At 42.8% G+C, this 12,948-nt stretch overlaps 1 protein-coding gene across 4 annotated transcripts in view; it reads left to right on the top strand.

The window, feature by feature from the left end:
* Positions 1-12,948, top strand: part of URB1 (URB1 ribosome biogenesis homolog) — a 92,440-nt gene that overhangs the window by 64,000 nt on the left and 15,492 nt on the right. For all 4 annotated transcript variants that reach the window (XM_024102762.3, XM_042855754.2, XM_042855755.2 and 1 more), the window contains 6 exons: positions 1,869-1,927; positions 2,689-2,882; positions 5,392-5,502; positions 5,584-5,647; positions 7,365-7,536; positions 8,142-8,244. In XM_024102762.3, coding sequence (XP_023958530.2) covers positions 1,869-1,927; positions 2,689-2,882; positions 5,392-5,502; positions 5,584-5,647; positions 7,365-7,536; positions 8,142-8,244 — 703 coding nt within the window. The remainder of the gene's footprint in view (positions 1-1,868; positions 1,928-2,688; positions 2,883-5,391; positions 5,503-5,583; positions 5,648-7,364; positions 7,537-8,141; positions 8,245-12,948) is intronic.

Below are 12,948 nucleotides of genomic sequence, written 5' to 3'. Positions count from 1 at the left end.
TGGAGGTAGGATGTAGCTTCCGTGAAACTAATAGCTTTCCTCATTGTCTTTCAAGTGTGTGCTGGAATGTTCTTATCCAGGAGCTATTGTCTTCGTCCTAGAGACAGCTCCCATTGACTTAATGCAATACAGGCATATAATAAACATTCCACTAACCCAGCATAGTTCTATACTGTATCTGTATGACTGTCACACATGGCATTCATAAAATTATTACATACCCGCTCCATGTCCACTGTAGATCCTAAAGATTTCCACAACTGATATACAGATAAACTCAGATGTACTGTATCCTTGTAATGTTCTGTTATCTAAATTGACTAAAGATCCCTCCTCACCCTGCAAAATGAAGCGTTATTTCATATCAGTAGTAAATGTGGGTGCTGCATTATAGTGGTGGGCTTCTGTTCTAAGGAAGTCAGAATTGCTGCTGTCTCATGTTAGCCAATGTGATTTGGATTATGCTTCTGTTTGTAGGGCCCAGTTATATTGCAAGTATTGTAACGTCTCACCTATTCCTTCTTGCTGAGCTGTAAAAAATTAAGGACCCAATTCTAAGAGGTGATGAACAGCCTTGAATCCCACCCATCAGCAGGAAAGGAGAGCACCTGGCACCTCACAGCATCAGCCCTTTATTCGTTTGAGTCCCAGGGAGAAGGAATAGGTGAGAGGAGGTTCTGATACTTGCAATGTAATTAGGCAAGGAAACATATCACTTAAAACAAAAGGTGTGATTAGTATTTGAAGTGCTGCGGTATGAAAATTCCTTTGCAGCTGAAGATGGAATACCCTGTAGTCTTCCTCCTCCACCCCTGACACTGAGTTTCTTTCTGGGAGAAGTTGGCTGCAGATGCCATGTCCCAACTTCATATCTGTAATTTTGCTCTAAAAATGTTTTGCTTTTTTACATTATTGCATTTCTCACGGAAATAGTCCTGGGCCTGATAAAGTGTCTTTGAAATTTTGTGTTTATCTAAAATAACAGCATAGGCCAGGGGTCGGCAACGTTCGGCACGCGGCTCGCCAGGGTAAGCACCCTGGCGGGCCGGGCCAGTTTTATTTACCTGCTGACGCGGCAGGTTCGGCCGATCGCGGCCCCCACTGGCCGCGATTCGCCGTCCCGGGCCAATGGGGGCAGCGAGAAGCCGCGGCCAGCACATCGCTCGCCCGCGCTGCTTCTCGCCACCCCCATTGGCCCAGGACGGCGAACCGCGGCGAGTGGGGGCCGCGATCGTCCAAACCTGCCGCGTCAGCAGGTAAATAAAACTGGCCCGGCCCGCCAGGGTGCTTACCCTGGCAAGCCGCGTGCCGAACGTTGCCAACCCCTGGCGTAGGTTATGTCTACACTAGCACTTTTGTCTGTAAAACTTTTGTTGGTCAACGGTGTGAAAAAAACACACCCCTGACCAACAAAAGTTTCACCAACAAAAGTGCTGGTGTGTATAGCACTATGTTGGCAGGAAACGCTCTCCTGCTGATATAGCTACCGCCACTCGTTAGGGGTGGTTTAATTATGCTGGCAGTAGAGCTCTCTCCCACCAGCATAGAGTGGCTACACAGGAGACCTTACAGTGGCACAGCTGTGCCGCTGTAAGATCTGTAGAGTAGACATAGCCTTAGACCATTGCTTGAGAAACATGGGAAGACCAGAGACTACCAAGTAGTAAAAAAGGGATTAAGGCTTGACATGAGCCGAACAGTTGTATTTTGCTTTTTGGTACTTTTTAAACCCTTGAAACATGTTGGACTCTGCTATCATGGCTCCAAAGTGTTCAACAGAAAATGGGGATCTTGATGTTCTATGGAAACTTTGCTCTGCTTCATATTGAATGTTACATATCACTACTTGTTGTTTACCACTCCCACAGCATTTTGTTAATGAAGTGGTTCCGGCTGACTGGCACAATCTTGTGAAGATGGGACTTAAGTAAGTAATTTTGTATTGCTGTTGAGATGAAGCAAAGATGGGATAGGCACTCTGTAATGTTCACTGGGCCATATCCTATCAGTTAGGGCCCAGTCCTACAGTGTACTAAGCACATCCTAAAAGGTACTAAGTGCCCTCAACTTCTACAGAAATCAGTGGGACTTGAGGATGCCAGTCACTTTTTAGGATTAGCCCCATAGATAGGCACAATCTCCATTCACTTCAGTACAACTCCATTGACTTCATGTACAACTGAGGCCAGACTTGGCCTTCAGTTAGTGTAGTGTAGCAAATTACTGGAACTGCTCCTACTTTCTTACTACTGGCGTAACCCATGATTTTTAATTAAAGATATTCCCAGTTTACTCTGGTATGAAGTCAGGATCAGGCACTTTTCCTTTACCAATGAAAAAGAGAGATGAGAAGAAATAAATATTTGGGGGGAGGCTTATCTTATGTGGAGATAGTAATCCCTCAGCCCATGTGGAGATAGTAATCCCTCAGCCCCACATTTCTATCAAATGAAGGTTTTAATATAAAATTTGTGAAATGCTAACCGTTAATAAAGCCTGTACAGCTGATTGCTGTTCTGACTATGAATAGGCCTTTCTTCTGAAGTTTAAGATGTGGTTAGTTCACAAACTGAATGAAAAACTGGGCTATGTTTTTTTTATTTGCTTTCTATACTATGTTTCACTACTTTGAATAGCAAATTTGCCTTTGGTTGAAATCTGAGTTTCCTTTGATCGTTGTTTTTGAAGGTATCGCTACAGAGATCATGGATTTTTGAAAACTCTTAATGCTGCTGTGCAATTGTTGTACACAAAAGAGAGCCCTCTTAGTCAGAGATTAGTCAAGCTCTCCATGCTTTACACGATGATCACGCAGCACTCTTTATTTTTGTCAACCATGCTGAGGTCAAGAGAAGAAGATAACATGAAGATTCAGACAAGAGGTATCTCTCTCTTTTCTTCAGCTATATATAGTAATACTGTCTTGTCAGTTTTGTTTTCCATCCATCCAGTTACCTACCCATCTACATATTTACCAAGCTATTAAAATAACTCCCAAATTGTTATTAGCATTTCATTTCAAAGCCTGCCTTCTCTTTTCTACTTGAATTTAAAGGTTGTATTTTTCCTCACGAATGCCAGTTTTAAACATTAATATCTTACTGCTGAAGACTTGGGTGAAATCCTGGCTTCACTGGAGTCATTGGAAGTTTGCCATTGATTTCAGTAGGGCCAGAATTTTGTCCTTGATGAAGATTAGATCAAGAAGGTAGAAATATTATTTGGCCAAGTATTTATTTAAAAATGTGCGTACATAAGAGACATTAATTTTAAAATAGGTATCTGTGTTGAGATAGAGCAGTGGTTCCCAAAGTTTAACAACCCGCAAACCCCTTTCACTAAAATGTCAAGTCTTGTGAACCCCCTCCTAAAAATGAATATTTACAGGGATTTTTTCCCTTATCTCAGTATAAATTATAATAGCAGTGATCTTGGAAATATAAAATTTGTTTTTATGACATGCTTATTACACACTATATATTAATTATTATTTATCATTACAGTATTTTTATTACATTATGAAAACGGCAACACTCTTCCAAGATCTCACTTTTGTAGCTTGTATCAATTTTGATTAAGCTTGTTATAAGACAAGGCTCCTATCAGTGATGCCAGTAGAAAAAAGGGGTGTGGGGGCAAAGCCTCCGTGCACCCTGGGACCTGGGGGGGGCACCTCTGGAAAAGTGGGGGGGCCCGCGGGGGCTGCCAGAAAAAAAGGGGAAGGACCCATGGGGGGGCAGGGTGCACGCTGACATGGGGCCGGCACGTGACTCATTTGCGACACCCCCTCCCCCCCGTACTGGTGCCTCTGGCTCCTATGTTTCATCAAGGAGTATCAGATGTGAAACAGCATGAAGGTATTTAAGAGGCCAACTCAAAGAGTTCCTCCTACACAAGCATTCAGGTCTTGAGCAGTCCAGGCAAACAACACACGTTACAACAAAACTTAAACTTGTTGTTCTTAATAATTTAAAAACAACACTAGCAGCCTATTTATTTTTAAAAACAGCCAAAAATATCCACCTCCCTTTCTATTTGTATAAGGAGTCTTGCAGTTTAAATCTCCTCAGTGTGATAGATATGCTTGCTTTGATCTGCTTAGCTCTTGGAAGTCTCCAGGCTGCTGGGGTCCCTATGGACAGTTCTGTCCACCATTAGGGAATTTTTTTCCGAGAATCCCCTGTAATGTTTCATGAACCCCCAGAGGTTCACGAACCCCAATTTGGGAACCACTGACATAGAGGATTTAATATTGCTCTTTGCTAGTTGTATTTCAAATTTTAATTTCTTAGCTTGTGTATTTGATAGAACAATCCTCCTATGAGGAATCGAGTTCAGTCCTAACCTGAAAGAGGCAGCAAGGTCTAATGATAGAGTATTGGGCTGGGAGTCAGGAGACCTGGGTTCTGTTCTTGGCATTGCAACTGAGTTGCTCTATGACCTTGGGCAAATCACTTACCTGCACTGCACTTCAGTTTCTCCAGCTTAAAATGGGGATAATATTTAGCTGCCCTTTATAAAGCACTTTGAGATAAATTTATAAAAATTGCTATTTCTGAGATGATGATGAAATTCTAAGTGAAACAGTTTGATGACAAATTTATACTGCCAACACCGATAGTCATGAGCAAAATCTAGGCAAACTTTAAGGCTTTTAAATGCCTGACAAGATGAGAAAGCTCCAGTGACGCAGTAGGAGGAAGGGATTGCTTATATTTTTCATGAAAGTATATCCGTTATTTCATGCATTTGTCAGTTGGACCATATTTCCATAGGACAAGGAGACAGGCTCTTTCAAAGAAGCTAGCCTCAGTAATTCAGAAGTTTACTGTCATGAGTTCATTCATCTTTACCTCTATCTTTTTCTAACTCTAATGAAGAGGTTGTCGCTGTTTTGCTTTGATTTATGATGTGGCATGGCAGGTAGGGGAGAAACGATGGGCTTTTGGCTCAGGCAATGGAGTGCAACTCAAAACGTGGGTTCAATTCCCAGCTTTGCCACAGACTTCCTGTTTGTCCTGGGGCAAGTTTGTCCATAATTTATTTGGGCATTAGCTCCCCATCTGTAAAACGGGGATGGTAACACTTCTGTATGTCACAGGATAAATTCACTAACATTTGTTATGCAATCAGATCCTGCAGTGATGGGGTCTATGTAAATCCCTAGATAGGATGGTAAATACCAAGCTGGCTTCTAGAAAGGTTGTTCCAGTTGAAGCTACTGTATCATATCTGGACTACAGCACTGATAGAGAAATGTTTTGCCCATGTCGTGTCACAAGTGTAAAATATTAATGCAAAATCTTAGGGTGTTTGTTTAAATGTTCTCTCTCTGGCTACCATCTGATAGAGAATGCAAAAACTAAAAATACAGTTTCGTGTTTGTTTCAGAGGCATTAGTGGATGTATTGTCAACGATAGTGAAACTCAATCCCTCAGTCTGTGAGAGCAGCCACTTCGCTGTGTTACTAGGATCCTATGGTGCAACGCTGAGTGGTGTCGGTAAGTGTATTGGAGTGTTAAAGATATTTTCCATTGGATCTATTTTCAAAATGCTTAATGTATGTCTTACTGATTTTTTAGATCAGAAAATTTTACTGCTTCTTCAGTTATATGAGAAGAATGATCTAAGTCTTATAAACTTTAGGTAAGTTGATTGCCGCCTTTTGTTTTGCTAGCATATGTGCCATATAAGCAATCTGAAAGTTAATATACGCCTGGCACCTTATTTTTGAATTGAGGACCAAAACTCAGAATGGGAATTAAATTGATGTTGGTGCAAGGTGCTGGATTAATAGAACTTGGGCACTATTCACAGAGCAGGTGCAGAACAGACAGCAGCTTTTCAGCTCCCCCTCATGCCACTACACTGGGGTAGAGAAGACCACATTGCGGGGTGAAAGGATTGCTTGTTCTCCCAGTTCTTTTAGTCCTTGGTCTGCTGCTCAGCCAGCCCACTTTGCAGTTAGCACTTTTAATGGCTCTGCTGCCTTTAGCATTTTGCTGCTTATTCATTCTGTTTATTTTAAATGCACCTTTCCATCATTTCACCTGTATAAGTATTGCTAACAAAGTGCATACAAAGTACAAATTCAACCTATATCCAGCCCCCTCGCCTCCCGTCGCCAACAAAACTACACTTGTAATGCTACAGCGGCACAGCTGCAACACTTCAGCATAGACACTACCTGTGCTGACAGGAGGGGCTCTCCTGTCGCTGTGGTTACTCCGCCTCCCTGAGATGGGTGGCAGCTACATCGATGTGAAGAATTGTTCTGTCAACCTAGTGCTGTCTACACAGAGGGGTTAGGTTGGTTTAACTACATCACTCAGAGTGGTGGATTTTTCACCCTCCTGAGCGACCTATCTGGGTCAGCCTAACATTTTAGTGTAGACCAGACCAAAGACTCTCCTTTTTCTCACCCATTCAACCCCATCCCACCCATGGAAAAGCCTGTGGGAACAGATAAGCCTTGTCGCCTGTCCTGAGGGTCGGCATATTTGAATTCTGGTGAAGTAAGGACAGAAGTTAATTCCAGAGTCAAGGACCCTGCCACTAGTCTCCTCCTGCCTCTCAGCTGCTGTTATCACAGGGGCAAAGAATGGCCTCTCAGGTACCTAGTACCATAAACCATCTAGGTTTTTATAGGTGAGAAACAACACTTTAATATTGCACTCTGAAATAAATTGGTAGTCAGATCCGTAGATAGACGTAGTCCCTGCCCTGGCATGCAGGGAATACAGACCAATCCAAGAAACATGCTTGAGATTGGGAGTAGGCAGTCGTAGTCAGTCATTGATGGGAGCCTGGATAGCTTGTAAGTGATTAGTGGCATTGTCTTTGTCCTCTTACCTCTTCATAAAGTACTGAGCGAATTGTAGGCCTATCCAGATAATAAACAATAAGCCTTAGCACAGTAAGTGGATTTCTAAGGAGAGGGTGGAAGGGCTTGGTTTAGGGGGTCATAGAGGCATTTTGGTGCTGGCTTGAAAAACTAATTGAACTCCAAGACATTCTGAGGTTTGTATAGTTTGATCAAGTCTTGGTCAGTGTGTGAGGAGGTGGTGGTGGTAGGCACTGACACTGTCAATAAATCATTCTCCTGAGGCGTGTACAGACTTTGATTTGTTGGCTAAAGGGACACCATCAGCCTGAATTTCGAAAGCCTTTGAGAAAGGATGAGAAAGATGTTGCCAGGGAAACAGATTCTAGTTTCAAGTTCCCACAGGATAATAAGCACAAGTGAGGGGAAATTTTAAATACTAATTTATATCCTTTTATAAATTGAATCCATCTCTATAATTGCCTTTCTCTCCATGCTAATTATCTGTTAACTAAGGGCTTACTTTTAACAATATTTAAGGATACTGTTGTGGGGACCAGCAGCTGTGGAACATCACAAGACTTGCAAGAGTCTGGGGAAGTCACTATGGCAGCAGCCAAGCATGGAGGAAATATTGTGTCTGCTAGATAAAGAGAAGATGATGAAGACTATCCTACATTTCCCTCAACATCGCCGTCTCCTGCCACCAGAGGTGCTTTGGATCAACTATTAATTATTCTCTTTTGATGTGGAAAAGCCTCTTTCCTTTTAGTAATTGATTAATCATGCTGTTGTTAATGCGATATAGTCCATTGTTTGCATTCAGAAATACGTAACAGGATGGCTAAGATTAATTAGCTGGTATCACTTCACAGAACATGTTTTTACTGTTCTATTTCCAACTGAACCAGTATTTTTTTTTCCAGATTAATTGCAGTCTGGGACCACATCTTGCCTGTAATTAAAGCTGTGCAACACCACTGAATTTAATGAGGTTGCCAAAATATAACCGAGATCAGAATTTGGCATCTAGTGACTCACCACGTTTGACTGTCTAAACCACGTCTGTGCATCGGTACAGTTGCACTGGGTTCTGTAGTTTAGTCTCTCGTATAGTCTGCTCCTATTGGTCAAGGACAAACATGCTGGAACCATGGCAGCAATAGCCATATTTAAACACAGCAGTGGTTAAGCATGATTCTACACCTAGTATTTCAGGGCTTTAATGTGAGCGGCCATGATGATATTGTAAGGGCAGTTTGAAATGAAGCTGGTTTAAATTCAAGTAGTATCTCTCTATTTTGGGTTTTGTTTCAGGAAGGACAAGTGCCATTGTATAGAGATAAAAGTGAGAAGGATCTTGATGATCTCTATGACCCCTGTTTTCTACTTCAGCTCTTCAGTGAATTGACCAGACCAGGTAACGTATATATTCATCTCACATTTTAGGCCAAACTGTCAGGAACTGCAAGCATGCATCTGAAGGAAGAATTCAATATTATTACAAAGAAAGAGTTTACACCATTTTTGACAGGAGAGAGATTATGATATTTGCGTTCTTTACCCAGTCTATTGTGGTGTTTAATGATTTTCAGAGTAATTAGAAAAGATTTTTAAAAAGCTCTAGAGCTAGTGAAGCAATTTCCTAAATAGTCCATAGTTTCTGTAGTTAGTTTTAGCGGCATTCCAGTTCTCACACGTACAGTGATGGGGGCTTGGGGGGCATACAAGAGATATACATAGAATTCTAGTTTGAGGCCATGATCCTGCGAGCTGCTCTATATATGCAAACCCATGTGCCCATGCCTGGCCCCTATGAAATAAGGGGCTGGAGGGAGGGGTAAGAAAGGCAAAAATGCAGTTGGGAGAAATCATTGCTGCTGTTGTGAGGATATGGAGGAAGGGCTGCCTGTGGGCTTGTAGTGGGAAGATTTTAAATTGTAACCTGAAGTGGCTTGGCAAAAGGGCATAAGAGGCAAACCAGGCTTGATACTCTCTGGTCAGAGGGCCAAATTGTGTAAAGTCACTATGCCCAACCTAAGGGGCACGAGTAAAAGAGCTGGAGATGGTCAGTGAAGAATTCCCCAATCTAGGAGAGCTCTTCACTGATGTAAAGCTGGTGTAGATGGCAGAGCTGTCTCCTGTGTCAACCATTGTGCTCCGTTCCCTCCATCTCAGCACAAAGCAGAGCATGGCCGGGGTGAAATGGTAGGGCACATGGTGGAAAAGATCTCCGCTGTGCCCAGTTCTCCACTGGCGTAAGATAGAGCTGTTCCAGTACAGCTCTAATTTGCACCAGGGCCGCGCGGCTGAGAATCAGGGAACAACAGCCCGTCAGCCCCCTTCTTCACTGCCCCTAAGAGCAGAGTTTGGCCTGGGTGGAGAATCTGCACCATTGTGTTGAAGGAAGCTCTCCATCTTTAAAATGGCAGTCAGCTTTTTGCGGAGCTAGTTCCTCAGCTGGTGTGAGCTCTATTGACCTCAGTGTAACTGCACCAGTTTACAGCTACTGAAGGTTCGTCCCTTTATGTGTCTTAGAATAACTCTTGTCAGATATCCGCTCCCATGAGTAAATCCATCTATGTGGATGTGTGAGAGCATCTAATATTCAAATCAAACAAAAGTGGCTGAGAGTTCACAGAAAAGCAGGTGTATGATGTGAAAAGAAAGAGAACTATCCATAAACTAAGCTATGGTTGGGTATAAATAACAAGTAATCACCACCAGTCACCTCCTGCTTAGCACTGGCACCTCTCGGTGTGCATGATTTGTGAGTTAGAATCTATTATGTGTTTACTTGTTAGTTATGTTGTGGTCCACCATTAAGTGTAACTTTGGCCAAGTAATTCATCAGCAGTGGTGGTGTTTTAAAAAACCTCATCATCGTGTTATGTCTGTGTTCCCAAGTCAATGGAAAGTTCTGATTATATCTCTGTGTGTGCTGGTAACCACTTGCTCAATATTGCTTTTCTAATTTAATATGACACAATTTCCCTGTACACCCAACTGCTATACTTGCAGACGAGGCTCTGTGTCTGTTTATAAAATGTTTAAAGATCAAAGTGAGACATTTATCACAGCGAATTTACCAACCACCTCTCTCCCGTGTCCATCATGATGTTCTTTTCTGGGTAAACTTTGGATTGCTACAGCTGGCTTTTGTTTGCTATAGCAATAACATCTTCTCAAACAAACGGCAAGCTGATAATATAATTGCTTTGAAAGGTAGAATTAAAAGTGCAGATGAAGAGAAAGGAAATATAAACCTGAGTAATACAGTACCTGTGTAGGTGGGAACGGAGGGGAAAGGAGGTGCTGTTTTAAGTTGGTGTTACAAATTGACCAATATGCTTTTGACAGTAATAATAACATAGTCTGTCATCCTGTGTATATTTTAAAAAAAAAATTAAGCTATAGAAATTCAGGATGCCCCTTGTGTTCTAACAGGATCAGTGTTAGATGGCCTAGTGTTTTTGGCTGTTATTGACTAAAGGTGGGATTTGAAAAGTGCCTGTGTGACTTAGGATCCCAAGTCCAAATATGTTCCTAAGTCACTTAAGCCACTTTCGAAAATCTCACCCCTACTTTTCTGTGCCTGCTCCCTGCACTTGCTGTACAGCATCATGTGTACAGATGTTATATAGTTCATCGGTACATAATTATAAACATACAAATGATTACTGCTTGCTGAGTAAAGGCCTTGAATTGTGCAAATACCCAGTTCTCTCTAACTTTAGATCTGATAAGCATCTAATCAAAAGCTTTCCGACTGTGGATCCCAAGGTTCTTTAAACAAACTGGATGTCAAACATACATTTAACTTTTTTTTTCAATAGCTTATTTCACATCAATTATTTGATTGCTGTTTCCAAGGGCAGCTTGGTTGACAATGTTTCCATGCCATGCGTGCAGTGGAAGAGGAGTTTCTAGATAAATCCTCCTCTGAGTTACATAGATTATACCCTTGAAATAAGGAAATAGGATTTTATTAGGGGACATGAACATGGGAAATTATCATTTGTTGTTCATATACGACAGAAGTGCCCAGAGACTCCACTTGGAATTGGGGCCCCATTGTGCTAGGCTACGCACAGGTATATAGTGAGGCACAGTTCCTACTCTGGTGAGCTTCTGGCCTCACATTTGCACTTCAGGCAAGAACTCTGGATCAGCCACTTCTAAGGGGGGGATAGAGAAATCTTCACAGACTGGTAGGCGTCAGTTCATTCTTCTGGACTGTGTGTGTGTAAGTAAGTGTGTAAGTAAGTAAGTAACGCACCAGGAAAAGTTCCTTTCCTTGAGCTGTTCTGGCACCCTGCAACCCAGCCCAAGTAAGGGCAGCACATAGCCACCGTACCCCAGGAAGAGGACAGAGAACAGACTGTGAGTGAGAATCCAGCAGGGAAGGAAGTGCTGCCAGCTATCTTCTGGTGCCCCTGGTGCTGCAGGAGAATGGGGAAGAGCCATAGGTCCTCCAACTTCCTCCCAACCTATGCGAGAGCAACCTGGCCACAGCTGCTGTTCCTGCCCTGCACAGACTCTGGCGATGTGGACATCCCATGCAGAGGAGTTAGGGGGCTCTTTATGCTCCCCTGCACAGCTGTGCATCCAGGCTCATGACTGAGCCGCTTATGAGGGGGAAGACTGAGGCATTTTGAGTACTACCAATTCAATATGATGGATCTAACTTAGCCAGGAGGCTCGTGGGGAAATGTACAGGAATCGTTAGTGCTGAGAACAGCTGTTGACTCTCTCCAGCAGATGGTTTTGAAATGCATTTCCAGTGGTGCTGTTGCACAGGTTGTCACTCCGTCATGTGGAATAGAGCTGGCCATTGTGCAGTGTGGGGAGGGGAAGATTCTACCATTGGCTGTCCCTCCTTCAGCAGAGCTATAAGTGGAACATGCCAGCCGAGAGACAGAGATAGGTGTTATGTTAGCTGAGGAGGGAATGAGCACAGCTGTTGGGATGGGGATATAGATAATCTGTGATTTTTGGGGGGCGACGAGGAGAAATTGCCATGACAAATATAAACCTTCAGTGATCAAAGGACTAGGAATGTACTCAGACATCTTGGTTTAGGGGGAGCAGAGCTGGTAAACATTCACTAAAGCTTTCGTAGGATGTTGCCACTAAGTAAAAAACATTTGTTATTCAGCTGGAAAAAAAAATACTCCTATGCTGCTGTTTCTCCTTGAAGACTAGCATAGACAACAAGGAGTGTTTACATCAAGTTGGTGTGGCGTTAGGAGTGGATAGAAATGCCACCACTTTTTCAAAACCTCATTAAAAATGGCTTGATTAACCTCAAAATCCCTTTAAAAAATTCAGCCCCGGGTGGGGAGGAACTACACAAGAGAAATATGATGCAGAAAGTAGGTTTATTCAGAAAGTTAAAGGGGGTGTAAATTGGGCTTAAATTAGAAAATGCCCTACATGTTAAAGTTACTGATGGGCCTATATTGTAATTCAAACTAGTAAACTAGATTCTAGTAGCTTAAGAGGGAGGATCCATGTCTTATTCTGGTATCCATTTCAGTAAAAGGATGCTTATCTGGGAGGTGCTTTGACTCACCCCACTGTTTCTTCATTCAGACGCAGGATATGGGGAATGCCCAAGAGGTTTATTTTTTCCCTACAGTTAACATGAATCCAACATTGAGCTCCATAGAGTCTTCCCAGAACTTACTCATAACTTTATATGGTCTTCCACTTACAGCAATATCCTTCCCAAATAATGAGCACTGGATTGTGTCCTGCCACTCTCAGTGTGCAAGAGGGGCTGGGCACAGGGAACCCCCCTCTCCTTGTGCAGCCTTGGGGCACAGATTGTGTCCCGGCAATGTAGGAACTGCTGGACTTTTCCCTCTGCACGCTCTGAGGTGCATGACACTCCGAAATGAGCAGGGCCATGGCCCAAACTGCCCCCTCTTCCGCCCCACCCCTCCCGTCAGCAGAGCTTCTTGAGCCTCCCCCTTGAGCAAGGCAGCTCCATGCTAACTCTAACTTGAAGCTGTGCCATAAAGGGACAAGTGCCCTGACTGTGCTACGGTGAGTACATCATTCCAAAAATGACAAAATCTACAGAGGTACAGCAGATTGCAAGGAATGAAATCTAAATAAG

Source organism: Chrysemys picta, chromosome 1, assembly GCF_011386835.1.
Source record: "Chrysemys picta bellii isolate R12L10 chromosome 1, ASM1138683v2, whole genome shotgun sequence".
NCBI classification, from domain to species: Eukaryota; Metazoa; Chordata; order Testudines; family Emydidae; genus Chrysemys; species Chrysemys picta.
The sequence above is the reverse complement of the archived record's forward strand: the minus strand, read 5'-3'. Positions and strand labels throughout refer to the sequence as shown.